Genomic DNA, 12,804 nt, shown 5'->3' on the forward strand with positions numbered 1-12,804 from the left:
TTTGCACCAGTTGCTCGTTGGGATACAATCAGAAGTATTTTAGCAGTAGCAGCTCAGAAAGGATGGTGTGTTCATCAACTAGACGTCAAGAGTGCCTTCTTGTACGGTGAATTAAAGGAGGAAGTTTATGTAGATCAGCTTGAAGGGTTCATCAAAGTAGGGGAGGAAGACAAAGTTTATCGATTAAGAAAGGCTCTCTACGGTCTAAAACAGGCGCCAAGAGCTTGGTTCAGAAGAATTGAGAGTTACTTCTTGAAGGAAGGATTCCAGAAAAGCAACTATGATCACACTTTGTTCTTGAAGAAGGCAGGAAATGGAATTTTAATGGTAAGTCTTTATGTTGATGATTTAATATTTACTGGAAATGATGAGCTCATGAGTGCAGAATTCAAGGCCTCAATGAAAAGGGAGTTTGAAATGACAGACATGGGAAAAATGAGTTTTTTTCTGGGGGTAGAAGTTTGTCAAACAAATGATGGCATACACATCTGTCTGAAAGAAATATGTCAAAGAAGTTCTTGAAAGGTTCAATATGTGGAGTTGCAACGCAGTCAAGAATTCAATTGTTCCAGGGACAATTATTTCAAAGGAAGGAAGTAATCGAGTAAATACAACGCTTTATAAGCAGCTGGTTGGGTGTCTTATGTATCTGACGGTAACACGACCTGATCTAATGTTTGTAGTTTGTTTAGTATCTCGTTTTATGGCTGATCCCAGGGAGGAGCATATGTTGATTATTAAAAGAGTGTTGAGGTACTTGAAGGGAACATTGGATTTTGGAATCTTCTATGGAAAGTCTTTAAACACAAATCTTCTGGGCTATACAGATAGTGATTATGCTCGTGATATGGATGACAGAAAGAGCACTTCTGGGTATGTATTTCTGCTAAATGGTGCAGCAATATGTTGGAGTTCACGGAAACAGGACATAGTTACTTTGTCTTCTACTGAAGCTGAGTATGTTGCAGCAACATCAGCAGCGTGTCATTGCATTTGGTTAAAGGGTTTGTTGCAGGAATTGGGAGCTGTAGGTGCAGTGTGCATTGACATCTTATGTGATAATAGTTCAGCCATTAAGTTGTCAAAGAATCCAGTTATGCATCGCAGGACAAAACACATTGATGTAAGGTTCCACTACTTGCGTAATTTATCTGGGGAAGGAGCTATGCAGTTGGTTTTCTGTGGAACAAATGATCAAATTGCAGACATAATGACTAAGCCAATCAAATTGGAACAGTATGTGAAGCTCAGGAATTTGCTTGGAGTTCAGAAGCTTGAAGTATTAAACTGATGCTGTCTAGCATTTTAGTTTAAGGGGAGGATTTGTTGGTTTTATTTAGTTTGTGTTTATTTGAATAAGTCATGTCCTGTTGCTTGTTTTTAGGAGATGACCTGGTCTAGAGTTCATGTAGGTATAGGTTTGTTATTTCCTTGTTTTTCTGGCTTATTGTTGATGCACGTTGCTACACACGTTGTAAGGCTTGGCTGCTATAAAAGCCATGGTTTCTTTTATGAATGAGATCATTCTGTTTTCTGATTACATTAGTGCAAACATTACTTTGTTTTCATTATAGATAATGTATTTTGACTTTGTGGAAAAGATTGTAATAACGTTCTTTTACAATTGTACTGTGTTATCATCTCCAATCGTGATGTCTGCCTTAACACTGATCCGCAATTCTGCATAAACTGTTATTATATATGCAACACATCTTGAACAGGTCAGAAACATCTGGATTTCAAACTAACAGAAATATATTCTAACTTTACACATACACAACACATTGGACTGTTCACCATACCCATAAATATTCATACATACCAACAGTAACAAAAATACAGGAATAGAAATATACTACTCAGACAAAAAGTTTCAATATAAATTACAACCAAAGTTTGTTAAAGTGAAACAAACGGCCACAATCTTAAGATTAACTAGTCTTTGTCTAACCGTTAGACCACTATAATTTGTAATTCTTCTGGAATGATCTAAACTTTCACTATATATTCACCATTAAATATTTGAGGGATTGAGTTAAACATAGTCCAGTTCAGTTTTCTTGGAAAGTAGAAATCAGAAAATGGTTAAGTTATTCTATGCGGCATCAGCCAAGAGAGAACTTTCGAATCTCCCTAAATAAAAATATTGCCTTATAGACATAGATCCACAGAAATCATAATACATATTCAACAACTATAGCATCCATTGATTCATCCTTTGTTATCATCTCCAATTCATACCCAAAAATCATCCCATTCGGTGGTTAGTACACTAAACTATTCTCCTACTTTGTAATGTTTCTTAAAAATCACCTTCCCCTGGATGTAAATTATGTTATTTCCGGTTACTCTGCTGCTTCTTCTTATCAATTATTTGTTTTGCGCTGGAGAGGTTGATAAGGCCTTGGATGCTTTCGATTTACTATCCGAACTTTACCATAAACGACCAAATGCTACAACATATGCAGTACAACATATGCAGAAATGTTGATTGGGCTTACTAATAGAGTTATGGGATGAAGCACTTGACCTTCTCCCTGAGTGATCATCTTCCTTGTCAATTTAAATTGGTCTATCACAACTACTTCAGTGAGTCTCCTTTTCCACCCCAAACAAATCAACAAGGGTCGACGCTCACATGTCTGCATTCCCATCGCCCGTGCTACCATCACTCCATCAGTGAAACAAATGCAACTCTAATACAACTCGTATGATTTTCTCTAATGCTTTTATATGCATCTTCCATTACACTTCTACTTTTGTTTTTTTTTATTTAATTACAATATGTCTCCTCCCATTTTCTAAACTTGTGCTACTTGCATTTCCATATTCTAAATCTGATTTTGAAACTAACGCTCTATTTGAAGTTGATGTTAAAAATTGTTGTGATTTGGAGAAAGTCTTGTTTTAAAAATCAGATTATTACTTGGAATCAACACTTACTTTCCGCAACTGAAAAACAGCTCTTTTCAAAAAAGCACGGGGATGTGCTTTCTTTAAAACCAGATCACTTTTTCAAAATAAAAGTTTTAAATTGTACCAAACTATATTACAGCTACTTTTCAGCAAAAAAAACATACTCAACACACACTGCTTCATACTTGTTGCAGGAGTGCACAAAATTTAGAAGGAACCACACGTTTATCTATCCGTTATAATATCACCTTGAAATACCAAGTGCAATTCTTTGAGACTGACATATCTTTCACATATGCCACCTTATTACTTTTGAATGAATCTGGCACACATTCAGTATCTCCACCACCTATATGATCCAATATAGTTGAATAATCTTGCATGTCAAGAAAAATTTTGCACTCTTACAAAGAGTGGCATCTACATAATACGGATTTATGAATTACACTAATTCAAACTTACACCCATTGATGCGCGAAGGGAAATGAATCCAATGGGAATAAAAAGGACACCGATCATAAAATATATTGTTATGACCTGTAAGAAAAAACAGCATCTTAACAAACAAACAAAAAATATTGATATTTAACAGCCTTAAAGGTAATTAAATATGCTATTTATGTTCACGCACTCACCCACGCTGGTGTTAGAACAGGTTTACAAGCTGGGAGATTTTCCTGTTTAAATGGTGTATGGCTGCAAATGAGCATTTTGCTACAAGATTAATCCTATGCATTTAGACAGTACACACAATATACCCAAATAACCCCCATCTACTGTAAAATTAATAACAGATTATCTCGTACGATGATCATAAGATTTATGGATAGAAAATCAGTGCCAGAAATTTATTTCAAACAGTAATAACAGAAATAATAAGTAAAATGCTAAAATGTAGATTAATAATTTCTTTAGAGCATATGATCAGCTAACAAGAACACCTATCCTCAATCAAGAAATGCATCTCGACCTTTGGCAGCTTGAACATCATAGAAAACAAATTGGTCTGCTGATGTTATTTCTACCAATTCGGCTATTTTTAACAACAATAGTAAACTTAGTGCACAAACGATCACCGTAAGACTAGTACTTCAATAAAAATGGTTCATCTGGAAGCCAAATGGGCAGACCTGCCTTAAACAGGTGTTACAAGTCAGTCGGAACGATAACTGAACCAGCCTAGAACAGCTCTAGTTAAAACTTAAAATGATAACTAAATTTCACATTGCGCTTTTCATAAGATGTTGCCAAGCTTTTATTGCAGTCAAGCTTTGATCGGAGGAAACTATGGTCTTCTTTATACAATTACATTTTCCCCTAATCCCGATTACTATGGGTCAGCACTCAGTACTCTTGTTCTAATTTCTGTTAGAGTTTTTTAATCTAAGTTTAGATATTTGAATAAGTAGTTTTTAATAAGTCTGTTTTCTTTCATATTTAGTTGGAAGCTGAATTAGTAGTCATATAGACGTGCAGTCTATGTAGGAATGCATTTGAAGGAGTCAGAGTCATGATAGGAGAGTGGTTTATCGTTTCCTTGTTTTTAGGTATGCACTGTTAGTTCTAGTTTCTATATATTGTAATGCATCAGATTAATAAAGTTAACGCCTTTAGTGCACCTGCTTTGTTTTATCTCAGTACAAACTAAACACTTACACATATAAATCGATTGAGCATCAACAGATAGGCTAACAATCTGGTATCAGAGCAGTGAAGCCTGTGGATGCCCAAGTATATGCCGAAAATGACGAAAAACGAGATAGAGAAGAGCAAAGATGGCACAATTGGGTTGAGCTACCCCATGCTGACGAGAGGGAATTATACAGTATGGGCGCTAAAGATGAAGGTATTCATGCAAGCGCACGGCGTATGGGACGCTGTGGAATCAAAGGGTGACAAGACGAAAGTCGAAAAGAGGACTGATAAAATCGCTTTGGCAGCGATTTATCAAGGGATACCTAAGGATATCCTTCTGGCAGTTGCAGAAAAAGACACTGCGAGAGACGCGTGGGAAGCCATAAAAACCATGTGTTTGGGGCTGATCGTGTGAAGAAGGCTAGAGTTCAAACCCTGAAGGCTGATTTCGAATCGCTAAACATGAAAGATTCAGAGCCTTTAGACGATTTCTACATGAAATTGAATGGTTTAGTCACAAATATACGTGCCATAGGCGAAAGCATTGAGGAAACATATGTTGTTAAGAAGTTGCTTAGAGCTGTGCCTCCGAAATTCTTACAAATTGCGTCAACTATTGAACAATTTTGGAATCTGGAGACCATGACGGTAGAAGAAACAGTAGGCTCACTCAAAGCCCACGAAGAAAGATTACGAGGTTCAGTAGAGAGCAGTGGGGGGCAAGGACAGTTGATGCTTACCGAAGAGGAGTGTCAGAAATGAGAAGCTGAGGACGGAAAGCTCTTGCTAACTAGAGATGAGTGGTTGAAGCGTGGAAATAAAGGAGGTACTTCGGGGTATCGAGGCAGGGAAGGCATACGCAGCTGGAGAGACAAGAGCAAGGTAAGGTGTTTTAGTTGTCATCTTTATGGACAGCACGCTGCTGAATGCAAGAAACCAAAACGAGAAAAGGAACAGAAACAAGAAGTTAATATGACACAAACTCCAGATGATGAGCCTGCTCTATTGTTGGTCGAATGTGAGAAAAAAGAAGCTGATATTACTCTGTTGAATGAAGAAAAACTAGTGCCAAAGTTGAGAACAAGTGAGACAGAAAAACAAGCTGAATCTAACCTATGGTATCTTGACAATGGAGCAAGCAATCATATGACCGGAGAGAAATCAAAATTCAGAGAATTGGATGAAAGGGTCACTGGACAAGTGAAGTTTGGAGATGGATCAGTTGTCCACATTAGAGGGAAGGGCTCGATTGTGTTTCAATGCAAGAATGGGGAGGAACGTATGCTACAAGAGGCATATTATATTCCTATGCTACGTAGTAATATTATTAGTCTTGGTCAGTTATCAGAATGTGGTAATGAAGTCGTGCTGAGAGGCGAGTTCCTGTGGGTTCGAGATAGACAGGGAAAGTTGATTATGAAATTAAAAAGAACATCAAATAGACTTTATAAAATTATTATCGAAAGTAACAGACCCAGGTGCATGCTATCCAGTACGGCAGAATACTCGAGGCTGTGGCACATGCGTCTTGGCCATGTGAACGCAGAGGCAATGAGTCTAATGACTGAAAGAAACATGGTGCACGGGATGCCAAAATTACCTCAAATGAAGGAAGTTTGTTCAGGGTGCTTAATAGCCAAGCAGACACGAAGGCACTTTCCAAATCAAGCAAACTACAGGGCAACCAGGAAGCTGGAGCTGGTACACGCGGATCTCTGTGGCCCCATATCTCCGGTGACACCAGGTGGAAGCCAGTATTTTTTGCTGCTAGTTGATGGCTATATCAGGCGGATGTGGGTATTTCTGTTGAAAAGAAAGGATGAGGCCTTTTCTGCATTCAAGAAATTCATGGTACTAGTTGAGAATGGAAATGAAGATAAAGTGAAGACCCTAAGAACAGACAGAGGGGGGGAATTCATGTCTAAAGAATTCTTGTCCTACTTTGAAGATATGGGGATCGCACGATAATTCACAGCACCCTATTCCCCATAACAGAATGGTGTTGTCGAATGGAGGAATATGACTGTGGTGGAAATGGCTCGGAGCTTCATGAAAGAAATGCATATGTCATCCATATATTGGGGGAAACCATACGTCATTCCGTGTAGATCTTGAACAGACTGCCAACAAGAGCCATGTCAGAAATCATGCCTCACGAAGCATGGACAGGAGAGAAACTTGAAATGACTCATATACGGGTGTTTGGTTGTACTGCACACATGAAGATTCCGAGTATTAGACTGAAAAAGCTTGATGATCGAAGCAGACTTGTAGTTTATCTCGGGAAAGAGCCTGGTATAAAGGCACACAGACTCCTTGATCCAGTCATTAACAAAGTTTATGTAAGTCGGGATGTAATTTTTGAAGAGACAAATACTTGGCTATGGGAGCAGAATGAACAAACCCAGGTAACAAACTCGAAATTTTTTGTTGTTATTGATGGGTCGGGAATTGCAGAACACACAGAAGAACTGTTTGGCGGTGAAGGATCAACTCATGCTTACACGAGCGGAAGCACAAACAACAACACAGAGAGTCAAACTGCTTCTCAGTTAGACAGTGAAAATGCAGGCAATACAGGGGCTTCAGAAACATCTTTGGGTGACTTAAACTCTGAAGCCAGTAGCGAACCACGGAAGTACAGGTCATTGCGAGAAGTGTATGAAAACACGGAAGAAATAGAGTTGGAGGACGAGTTGTACTTCATGAGTGAAGAAGAGCCCACAAACTTCAGTCAAACATCAAAACAGAGAGAATTGAGAGTTGCTATGGATAAAAAAATGGAGGCAGTTGAAAAAGATAAGACGTGGACTTTAACGAAAAAACCACCAGGCCAGAAAGTAATTGGACTGAAGTGGATTTACAAAGTTAAGAAGGATACCAATGGGGAAATTGTGAAATACAAGGCAAGAATCGTCGCAAAAGGCTATGTCCAGAGATATGGAATTGACTTCGATGAGATCTTCCCCCCCCCCCCCCCGTGACGCATCTAGAAACTGTTAGATTGTTATTGGCACTAGCTGCGAAAAACCAATGGCAAGTGCACCACCTCGACGTCAAAACTGCATTTTTGAATGGCGAAATACAGGAAGAGGTATATGTTGTTCAGCCAGAGGGGTACATTAAAAAGGGCCTAAAACAGATGGTTTATAAACTGCTGAAAGCGTTATATGGGCTAAGACAAGCCCCGCGTGCATGATATGCTAAGTTGAACAAATGCTTGGTTGATCTTGGATTCACAAGATGCCCATATGAGCATGCAGTCTATACGAAGAGGGAAGATGATGAGATATTGATCGTAGGGGTTTACGTTGATGATTTATTAGTGACAGGTACTAGTGTTAAGCTGATCGAAGAGTTTAATTCTCAGATGAGTGGAAAATTTGAAATGAGCAACTTGGGGAAACTATCCTACTATCTGGGAGTTGAAGTCGAGCAAGGCATTGGCTATATAAAACTGAAACAAGCTGCATACGCGAGGAAGATTTTATAAAGGGCAGGTCTGGGAGATTGTAACCCTGTGAGATATCCAATGGACCCAAAAGAAAGCATCACCAAGGATGAAAATGGCAAACCAGTGGATGCTACGATGTTCAAAAGTTTAATTGGAGGTTTACGCTATCTTGTTCATACAAGGCCCGACATCGCATACTCGGTTGGTGTAGTTAGTAGATTCATGGAGAGACCCACAATAATGCATTTGAATGCAGCCAAAAAAATTTTGCTTTATGTCAAGGGGACAATCGATTATGGGCTGGTTTATTCTAAGGAAAATGGCAACAATGTACTGACTGGATATTCCGATAGTGATATGGGAGGTTTCATCGATGACAGGAGGAGCACAGCAGGAATGGTGTTCTATTTAAATGAAAGCTTGGTCACTTGGGTTTCACAAAAGCAGAGATGCGTGGCATTATCATCCTGTGAGGCAGAGTTTATGGCGGCTACTGCTGCCGCTTGTCAGGCTGTTTGGTTACGGAAGCTGCTAAGCCAGGTGACGGATGAATACGTTGATCCTGTAGTTATCTACATCGACAAGAAGTCGGCTATTGATCTAGCGAAAAACCCAGTGTTTCATGGATGCAGTAAACACATAGATATTCGCTACCACTTCATTCGTGAATGTATTGAAAGAGGAGAAATTATTGTTAAACATGTAAGTTCGGAGAATCAGAAGGCTGATATACTAACCAAGGCTCTTGTCACTGTGAAGTTTGAAAGAATGCGCCGCTTGCTGGGAGTAAAAGAGTTGTCAAAGCAAACTTAGATTAAGGGGGAATAATGTTAGAGTTTTTTAATCTAAGTTTAGATATTTGAATAAGTAGTTTTTAATAAGTCTATTGTCTTTCATATTTAGTTGGAAGCTGAATTAGTAGTCATATAGACGTGGAGTCTATGTAGGAATGCATTTGAAGGAGTCAGAGTCATGATAGGAGAGTGGTTTATCGTTTCCTTGTTTTTAGGTATGCATTGTTAGTTCTAGTTTCTATATATTGTAATGCATCAGATTAGTAAAAGTTAACGCCTTTAGTGCACCTGCTTTATTTTATCTCAATACAAACTAAACACTTACACATATATATCGATTGGGCATCAACAGATAGGCTAACAATTTCATCCTTGCAATGTTTTCCTGCTTAATTAGATGTCACCTGTAACATGTGACAACGTGTTTGGCCAACTGCCCAGATGAATTTACAATCTTCGCCACAGTCTTTGCAATTGGTGACACTTTGTCTTCCTCTTACGTTATCAGACTAGAGATGGATTACCAGGTTCTCATCTATTTACTAAGTCATGTTTTCTTTCATCCATTTTTGCCTTTATTTTTAGGTTTTATGCAGCTATGCAAAAAAACTCGCAAAGAAAGTCGCCTTCAGCAGTTGGACAACTCAGGTGAGTATCCACCCTTTTTCCCTTTGGTACTGCAGACCAATATGTATAATTTTAATGATACATCAATATACTCCCCAAAGTTTGATGATACAGGTGACTGGATGTTACTATTAAAGGTCCTTGAAGAAAAAGGCTATCTTATAAGATTTTAAGTTAATATGAAGCACCATTTTTTCCACTTCACTAAATCTGAGGCAACAGGTTTTAGTTTTTTTAGAGATGTTGGTTAGAGAAAGATCAAAGTGAACATTATATCAATTCCTGAATTCTTTTGGTTAGAAAAACACAGTTTAGATTATATGAGCCAACAAGGGGAATACAATAGAAGTCGATTCTCATCATGTTGGGTGCCAGCCCGCAAGAAAAATAATTTCCGAAATTTGATCGGGCCAAGTTCCTATAAAATTGGTCCATCTTAAGCTATTTATTTTAGCTATAATGTGATTGATAATAATACGCTTTTTTGAATTGTAAAATGTTTTACATGTATAGTAATATGCAGTATTTTCATCTTTTGTCCTTGGAGTATCTAAAAGGGCTCGATCGGATATGCTCATACAGGCACACTTAGAGTGATGAAAATACACGCAACCACATCTGCACCAAAACAGGGCTGCTGACCTTCGTGACAGATGCAAGAATCAATATATAATCCTTATTTAATGATATTAGTTATTTATGATTCAAGGGCAAGGCTACAACGTTGAGTGTTTGAATTATATACACATATATGTTCATCAGTTAATAAACTATATTTTTCTTTTGGCTAAATATAAATCTTTATCTAAATTAAATTGTTGGTATATATAATAATACATACAAGATTAAAGTTAAATTAACTGATTTCGTGATTTTTTAACAGCAAGCCAGAAAAAAATAATTAATACTATGGATGCATTTATCAAGAACACAACGTGATTTTTTAACAGCAAGAACACGACGGAGCAAATTGGTTTCGTTCTTTCTACTACATCATTTGTTGTATGTATGTTCGAAATTCTGTCTGTACTTTGTTTGGCATTTATATTCTTTTGTATCTTACGTCTATTTTTATGTACTAAACGCGTATAATAACATGTTATGAGACGCAAACCCAAATTTGTACTAGATTATTTTGCAGTCCTTATTACTTTGATATGTCAACCAAGCAGCCAAAATATTTAAATTTAGCCAAAAGAAAAACATAGTTGGTTAGCTGTTCATTAGAAACTCTAGACAATGCTTTTGCCCAAGCTCAGTAATTTTTCTGTTACCAAACCAAACTCAAAATTTAAATAAATTTTGACAATATGTATCTAATTCATATTTGTTATTTTTGTTCCTGATGTTTTTTCAGGAAACAAAACTGAAGACAAATATAATCTCCTGAAAAACAAATGTATTTGCTTCATCCATTAGGCCTTGTTCTCTTGATATACAACATATAGATTGTAGAAAACAGCTTGAACAAGATGATGCTATGATTATTGAATGATGGTTGGATGGCCAAATTTCTAAAGTTCTCAGCAAAGTACGATATATAGTGTATTTTGCAAGTATGGACGAGGATATGTTATTTGAGAGTTCACAGTTGTGGTATCATCAAGAATGGGTTGATGGTATATGGGTTTTAGTCTATAAGGTATAACCTGTAAAATATGTTATTCTGGCTTCAACACTTCTCTGTGTTGATATGATTTGTACATTATTTCTTGTCTCGATGCCAAATATTTTATTTCATCCATATAAACTGCATGGTTTTAATTTGTTTTATTTATATCTTTACTCAAAGTTTTAAAGCAGACTTTATCAACTCAGAAGCCCCAGTAAAATTCTAAGTAAAGTACAGTGGAGAGAATCGACACCAAGGTTCAACGAAGCGAGAATGATGGAGGTAAGGACTGATGAAGAAAATTGCTATAATTCTTGGTAGAATGCCGTTATTGTTGAAAAATTAAAAATGATAGCAGATGTAGTGATTTAACGCCCGTTACCCCTGATGATTGAACGCAATTAATTGTTTTATAAGACTTAAAGATGTTGACGCGTGGTATAATGATGGGTCATAAACGGTGCATATATCTTTCTCAGTGGTTACAAGTATTTATTATATTTTTGGACCTCAAATTAGGAAATAGAATTTCATAATTTTAAGATGAGCCCTCGTCAAAAACAGAATTGCGTAAAATGATTTTTTTCATTTAAGGTATTACTTTTATCTTGCAATATATCTTGGGGAAGATTCACATTCTATACCAGTTATTGAGGGTCTCGTATACCTATTCTTCATGCATTATAACGGGAAATAAATTTATTGAATCTAGGCACATTTTCAGATACCAAATGTGTCACTATAAACCCCATAACATTTGTTAGAATATGCATGCACTTATTGTATACTTTTTGCCATCATTTTTACTCTTTTGTGGTGTCCTTTATACTTTTTCACGCTATTTTTCAGTTATGCTTTGATATTTTCACGTGCAAAATGATTCTAACTTGGCAGTGAATCCTACTATTAGAGAATTGAAGATTCTATTTGGTAAAAGTATTTCACAGGTAAATTTTAGCAACTTGGAAAAAGCGGAGGTGAGTGGAGATTATTACGAGGGTTTATGGGTGCTATTGTCTTAAGTCCGCTTAAATGGTATTTGTTGGAATTTTTTATAATGACTACAACAGATGCTGCAGAATTCCTCAAAAAAGAGTTGATGATGCAATCGTCCCCTCCCTCTGATCCAACGTGTTGAACATAACAATCTACAAATCACTTGGGGAATTTCATGCTCGGTGGTATCGTGGTGCATGGTTGGTCTGTTGGGCAGGTATGCAAAGTTTTTAAGATCTCCAAGTACACTACATATTTTAAAAGTACAAATGAGGCACTAAAATTTTAATTTTCTTTTCTAAGGCCTTATCCAGACTGGATCAGTGTGGAGTTGATATCAAAGCAACTATGGTATGCCTCTATACTCTTGCTTGTGAATTCTCATCGCTTCGAAGCTCTCGTCTTTAAAAGAAGATATATAACACAGCTTGTATTGGCATACCATTACCATGCATATTGGACCAACATCCCCATGCTCAGATATGTTCGCGCTTGATAATCTTTTAGTGCTTGCTATTAGAGTTGATTAATAACCACAAAAGTGTGCTAATTTAAGGAACTACACATCTAGTGTAATTAATTTTTTTATAAGACCAACCAATGTTACATTTCAGGAATAAATTAAAAAATAGAACTACCATATAGGTTTAGATTTATGCCCTAACGTGGTTCTGGCAGCTTTTTGTAAAGATAACTTACACACGCCAGATAACCTTCACCGACTAATATTGAGGCTAGGTTCAATATGAACAAATTCTACTTTCTTAATG

At 37.1% G+C, this 12,804-nt stretch overlaps 2 protein-coding genes and 2 long non-coding RNA genes across 5 annotated transcripts; 3 read left to right on the forward strand and 1 right to left on the reverse strand.

Annotated features, from left to right (window-relative positions):
* The first annotated feature begins 532 nt into the window (after window positions 1–532).
* On the forward strand, window positions 533–1,291 carry LOC141665038 (secreted RxLR effector protein 161-like). The gene has a single exon (XM_074470996.1). The coding sequence runs from the start codon at window positions 533–535 to the stop codon at window positions 1,289–1,291; it is 759 nt and encodes a 252-aa protein (XP_074327097.1).
* A 1,699-nt stretch (window positions 1,292–2,990) lies between these two features.
* Window positions 2,991–4,167, reverse strand: LOC141664207 (uncharacterized). Its single transcript, XR_012551881.1, has 3 exons — window positions 3,552–4,167; window positions 3,379–3,453; window positions 2,991–3,265 (listed from the first exon to the last, which is right to left on the reverse strand). It is a non-coding gene; the product is annotated as an uncharacterized LOC141664207 (long non-coding RNA).
* Window positions 4,168–8,083: 3,916 nt separating this feature from the next.
* LOC141665040 (secreted RxLR effector protein 161-like) lies at window positions 8,084–8,818 on the forward strand. The gene has a single exon (XM_074470997.1). It carries the CDS (start codon window positions 8,084–8,086, stop codon window positions 8,816–8,818), a length of 735 nt encoding a protein of 244 aa, XP_074327098.1.
* Window positions 8,819–9,096: 278 nt separating this feature from the next.
* Window positions 9,097–10,201, forward strand: LOC141664243 (uncharacterized). Of its 2 annotated transcripts, none has more exons than XR_012551924.1 (3): window positions 9,097–9,326; window positions 9,396–9,447; window positions 10,009–10,201. It is a non-coding gene; the product is annotated as an uncharacterized LOC141664243 (long non-coding RNA). The 2 variants fall into 2 exon arrangements; XR_012551923.1 differs by having other exon boundaries at window positions 9,097–9,276; window positions 9,385–9,447.
* The last annotated feature ends 2,603 nt before the right edge of the window (window positions 10,202–12,804 follow it).

The sequence above is a fragment of the Apium graveolens genome, chromosome 6 (assembly GCF_009905375.1).
Source record: "Apium graveolens cultivar Ventura chromosome 6, ASM990537v1, whole genome shotgun sequence".
Classification (NCBI taxonomy): Eukaryota; Viridiplantae; Streptophyta; class Magnoliopsida; order Apiales; family Apiaceae; genus Apium; species Apium graveolens.

What these genes read in the sequence shown, in the direction of transcription:
- LOC141665038 (XM_074470996.1), top strand. Translation starts at nt 533, where the DNA reads ATGTGGAGTTGCAACGCAGTCAAGAATTCAATTGTTCCAGGGACAATT.
- LOC141665040 (XM_074470997.1), top strand. Translation starts at nt 8,084, where the DNA reads ATGGACCCAAAAGAAAGCATCACCAAGGATGAAAATGGCAAACCAGTG.